Here is a 6,000-nt window from a genome sequence, read left to right as displayed (position 1 = left end):
CTTTATCCATTCATCTACTGATGGACACTTAGGTTGCTTCGATTTCTTGGCTTTTGTAAATAGTGCTGCGATAAACATAGGAGTGCATATGTCTTTTTCAGATGGGCTGCTGTATTCTTAGGGTAAATTCCTAGAAGTGGAATTCCTGGGTCAAATGGTATTTATATTTTGAGCTTTTTGAGGAGCCTCCATATTGCTTTCCACAATGGTTGAACTAATTTACATTCCCACCAGCAGTACAGGAGGGTTCCCCTTTCTCCACAACCTCATCAACATTTGTTGTTGTTTGTCTTTCGGATGGTGGCCATCCTTACTGGTGTGAGGTGATATCTCATTGTGGTTTTAATTTGCATTTCTCTGATGACTAGCAATGTGGAGCATCTTTTCATGTGTTCTGTTGGCCATCTGAATTTCTTCTTTGGAGAAGTGTCTGTTCTGTTCAGCTCCTCTGCCCATTTTTTAATTGGCTTATTTGCTTTTTGTTTGTTGAGATGCGTGAGCTCTTTATATATTTTGGAAGTCAAGCCTTTATCGGATCTGTCATTTATAAATATATTCTCCCATACTGTAGGACACCTTTTTGTTCTATTGATGGTGTCCTTTGCTGTACAGAAGCTTTTCAGCTTGATATAGTCCCACTTGTTCATTTTTGCTTTTGTTTCCCTCCCCTAAAAATATTTTAAACATTTTAATTCCATAGTTATTCTACTATTACAAGTTTGGGGGGGTGCTAATCCTCCAAGATTGTGTTTGCTGACCTGTGCTCATAATGGATCATTTTGGGTTTTTGATCATGAGTCCATTATTATTTTCTGTATTGTAGGAATGTGATACATCATGGGTCTGTCTTCCTTCTTCAACCAGGTTGCCTTACTGTCTATGTGCTTTTATCAGTAATTCTCAAATTGAGATCCTCAGGCACCTAAGGATTTAGATACTTTACATTTTGAGCTTCTTAAGATTTCTTAAGGATATTGAACAAAGGGATTACTGGCTAACAGAATCTTGCTGCTTTAAAATTCTATGTTCTATGCCTCCATGAAAAGTGAGAAAACTCAACCACTAGTCCTGGAACATTTATGGAAATAACATTAATTACAACAACCAGTTCTTGCCAAGTACAGCACTTAGAAAATCACTTATGATTACATGAGTGATACAAGTCAAAATTCACTGAATCATATTCTAAGATTTGTGCATTTTATTGTAACTCAAAAAAAAAAATTCTCTAGAAAAAAGAGTCATTTTGTGCTCTCAACAACCCCATGAAGTAAGTACTACAAAGCTTATAAAAAGGTGATGTAGTATGTTCAAGGCTGTAAAGTTGGTGAGGGATAGAAAAAAATTCAAATTTACATCCATCTGACTCGAGCCCAATCACTTAAACACTATTTACTCATTCAACAAAAATTTACTGAGGAACTATTATATGCCAGTGGTAAGCAAAACAAGTATTTTTCTTATACCTTTCAAATTATCTGTAAGGTAGTTTTTTTAAATTCTGAATTTCCTATTTGTTGCAGACCAATTATTTTGTTAAAAATTAAAAACACTACAGCAATATCAAACTGCTACAAAAATTTCTTCTCAATTTTGGTTTTCATCTCTCCATGGGTTGGTAACAAGTTTTCAGACCAACGCCACCTGCAGGGCACTTTTGTGTAGCACTGCTCTGTGTTACTGATTGGCAGACTACTCTGGGGGACTCTGTATTTGTGTGATGGGGATGACAACTGGAGTGGGGAGGAAGGGGAGAAGGTACTTCTGATAAAGATGGCTTGTGTGTGGCAAGGAGGAACTTTCTAAACAGGTGTAATTAAGTGTTTTAGGTCACAATCTGCCTAAACTAAAGCATGAATGGGGGCGGAGGAGATTAGGAAGATAGTGAAAAGGCCGCATTAAAGTCTAACTTTATAAAAATCTGACAGTTCTGATAAAGATAGGTACAACTACTTGCTTCTTCCTCTGTCACTTTCATCCTTGATAGGACAGGAAAATAGGAATACTAATTATAAAAGCTTAAGGATATTTATTTGCATGTTTTCTTTTCCTCATTATCTGGTAGACAACTGGGTCACATCATACGCTGGCATGTATGCTTAAGAACTAGCAAGCGAACACTTTAATATTATCCTAAAGTAAGACAGAGCTGCTGAAAAGTATTTAAAACACAAATAACTTATAGGTTACTTGCACCATTAATCTCTTACTATGGAAAGCAGAGAATTGATCACACGCACAGTTAGCATAATGAAATCTAAAACGCATACTTTACTGTAAGAGTAATAAATTACTAACTTCAAGATGTGAAAACTTATAAAGGTTTTTTAATATAGAAAATAAAAACATATTCCTCTTTGTAAGTTGAAGAGACAGACTTCCCCAGAATGAGCTTTAATATTGGCCAAAAGTTGTGTTGGACAGACTAAGTGTCTGAAAGCTTCTTACAGCTACTTTCATCTTAAAGCATCTGAGCAGGTATGGTCTTAACATTCAGTATTTCAAATTTTAAACTCACCTCTTTACCACTATAAGACTCAGAACTACATTGTTTTCCTGCAATTGTGATTTATTGTAATCTTAATCCATTTTCTCAAAGACATTCAACACATTTATACTATTCCAGTAATTACCATGCTACCCGGAAAAACAAGTGAACAGTTTATTAAGAATTAAATGAAGGTATGGAATGTGATACAGAACAAGTATGACACTCAAGATGGATATAATAGTACTACTCACACAAAAAGTTAATCTCACTTCAAAAAAAACCACAAAAGGAAAAGCAATTCCATCATTATAAAGTAAGATATTTCATGCAAAAACTCAGAAAAAAAATCCCACCCCTTCAAAATCCCCCCAACTTCCAACAAACAAAAAGCTATCTGAAAATACTGCCATGCTAACATACTAACCACCATATAATCATTCATAGAAAAACACATTAAACAATGAATTCGATGAAACAACACAGGCTGCAATATTGTAAACTCATAGACCATGATGATTTTACATGATAAGCAATTCCAGATTCACTCATAGGGTGAGTTAATATGGGCCAAACGTTGAGAGATAAGTATGTAAATAAAAAACTCCATTAATTCATCTCATCATCTTCTAAAAACCTGGAAGCTTTGAACCTGAAAAATTATATAAAATTTGGCATACATTTGTTTCAAGAAATGACTTCAGGATCATATTTGTAATTAGAGAGCTGTATAAAAGCACTTCAAGGTAAGGAATTGACCTCTTAAATAATTACCACAATTTATGCCATAGAAACAACTCCAGAGCATTTACTTTAACTCTTACTCAAGACAAGAAACATGGTTTTCTAATACTTTATGTACAAGTTACCTCAAAGGGTCAGTTAATTTGGAGACTGAATAAAATGGAAAACAAAGGCAAATTGGTACAGAGAGTAAAAGGGAACGTAATTATTTACAAAGACTTAAGTGAGAAAAATCTGCTTTGAAATCTGGAGTCAACAAATAGACTGCCAAGCTCTAAAGCACATCACTGTACCAAGATGTTTTAGTGTATTTCATGGAAAAGACAGTTTTACATTAGAAAACAGGAATGGCATATTATGGGATAGCATTACCCTCCACAGCTGCCAAACAAGCCTGGTCACCATGTAGCGCACAAGCAAAGGTTATTTCCAACTGAGCATTACCATCATGACTGAGGCAACTCAGGAGCAGGAGGCACCCATCTCACTGCACTTGCCCACTCAGGAGGCCAAGAGAACTGAGACACCTGCATTTCATGGTTCTGGGTTGAGTTTACCTATGGTGTATAGATTGTTTCTAACAGTAAGAACGAAGGGAAAAAAAAGGACAAAAACTACACACTCCCATTTGCTATTTCTTTTCCTTTAGATTTAGGGCAATTAGAACAGATTGGGAAATTGTTCAGGATCACCCTTCCTACCTCTGAAATTTGACTTCCTATTTACACTCCATGAAAATACTACAGTAATTGGTCAGTGGCAGGATACAGTCTCTAAAAAACAGAAGCACTTGCTCTAATTTTCACAAAATGACATGAGAAAAATTTCCAGTGTGAGACCCAGAGTGAGAGGCCTGTAAAGAAGTATCTTTAATAATCAGGACTATCATAGTTAGAGGTCTTTGGAATGTGTCTTATACATACAAAGATATCACAAATTAATCCCCAGAATATTCATGAAACAATTCCTTAAATGGGAAATATTTCTAATGACTAATGCTTCCATCAGCGAGTTAAATCTGGTAAAACTATCTTTCCTAATAGATAAAGTCTCTGCTAACAACTCAACATAGCCTCTGGAATCAGATGTACAGGCTGCTCAGTGATGATGATGTAAGATGAAGTACAGAGGAGCAGTACGAATGAAAAACATTTGTAAACCGCTGTTTTAAAACAGTAGATTTATATTACAAAGCAATGTAAATAAATATTGGGCTAGTACAAAAGCTCTTATTTACAGTTTTACAAATGAAATTGTATTCAGTGTAAATGCTGTGTTTTAAAAAACACAGTATTGTATTAGTAAAATGAGTCTGGTTAGGGGATACAGTTTTTGTTAGAATAATGCATAACATATAAAAGATTCAAGTTAACTCTGTTTATAATTTAGTACAGATAAACCCAGTTCAACCTGGAATGGCATCTGTTAAAGTGCTGAAAAACAGGAAACATTTAGAAAACACTGTACACTGTTAAAGCTTTATCAAGTCAGAATGTTAACCTTCTTTCACATTTTTAAATCTCTTTGCCATGGACTTGTGGACAAGGTGATTTTTCTCAGCAAAGGAGTAAAACTTAAGAGGCCACCAGCTGCTTAGATGATTTTAGGTTCAGTGGAGTTAGTTTCCTAGAACAACTTTTATCCATCAACAATACCTTCAGGCCTCACAATCTGGTAAGTAATTAAATATTCAGGATAAGCCTAGAAGAGAAAGATTAATTCAAATATTGGTAAACAAATTTTTTAAAAGGACACTTACCATAACACTTCTTAACCTTTAGGGAAGAGGTTCTAAATCAGTGCTGTAGATCAGAATTATCTACTGGCATTTTGTGAAAACATCCTTACCTTGACTCCAATCCCTTGAGTTTTGAATCAACAGGTCTGACATGAATACTAAGCAGGTTTGTGTTTTTAATAACTGAAGTGACTATGATACACATCCCTAGTTTAGAACACTACTCTAGAGATGCTTTTGATTCAATCTCTGTCACTAAGAGCAAGAGGGAATTGGAATTGTACGCTTCTTCGCACAGACAGGCCATTAAATATAGGATTCTGATTATATTCTATAATTATGCCTATTGATTATATTCTATAATTATAATTTTTGGCTTCTGTAGAAGCCAAAAAAAAAAAAAAAGATCGACTGTAACTGGCAAAATCTGAGTAACTTCTGTTGGCTAGATGTATTACATCAATGTCTTCTCCTAATTTTGATAATTTTAAGAGAATATCCCCCTGACCCGGCCTTTTTTTAAGGAACTAGACATTGAAATATTTAAGGGTAAAGGAACATGCTTATAAATTCTCAAACAGTTCAGAAAAAAATATGTATAAATATACACACACACACATGGGAGAGAATGACAAAGGAGAAAGAGAATGGTAACACTTAACATTTGGAAAATCTGGGTAAAGAGCAGAAAGGAATTCTCTTTACTATTTTTGCAACTTTTCTGTAACTCTGAAATTATTTCCAAGTAAATGCTAAAAAGAAATCTAGTTCTTTAAATATATAAAGAGCTCACACACCTTAACACCCAAAAAGCAAATAGCCCAATTATAAAATGGGCGGAGGATCTGAACAGACACATCTCCAAAGAAGAAATTTAGATGGCCAACAGGCACATGAAAAGATGCTCCACATCACTAATTATCAGGGAAATGCAAATTAAAACCACAATGAGATATCACCTCACACCAGTTAGGATGGCCAACATCCAAAAGACAAGAAACAACAAATGCTGGTGAGGATGAAGAGAACG

The 6,000-nt window shown here is 35.0% G+C and overlaps 1 protein-coding gene across 2 annotated transcripts in view; it reads right to left on the bottom strand.

Moving 5' to 3' along the window:
- Positions 1–2,648: 2,648 nt before the first annotated feature.
- The window catches only part of TNKS2 (tankyrase 2), a 65,336-nt gene continuing 61,984 nt past the window's right edge, over positions 2,649–6,000 (bottom strand). For both annotated transcript variants that reach the window (XM_036923761.2, XM_036923840.2), the window contains exon 27: positions 2,649–4,933. In XM_036923761.2, the coding sequence (XP_036779656.1) occupies positions 4,871–4,933 (63 nt within the window). In that variant the 3' untranslated portion in view covers positions 2,649–4,870. The remainder of the gene's footprint in view (positions 4,934–6,000) is intronic.

Source organism: Manis pentadactyla, chromosome 8 (assembly GCF_030020395.1).
Source record: "Manis pentadactyla isolate mManPen7 chromosome 8, mManPen7.hap1, whole genome shotgun sequence".
NCBI lineage: Eukaryota > Metazoa > Chordata > Mammalia > Pholidota > Manidae > Manis > Manis pentadactyla.
This window is presented reverse-complemented; position numbering and strand designations above follow the sequence as displayed.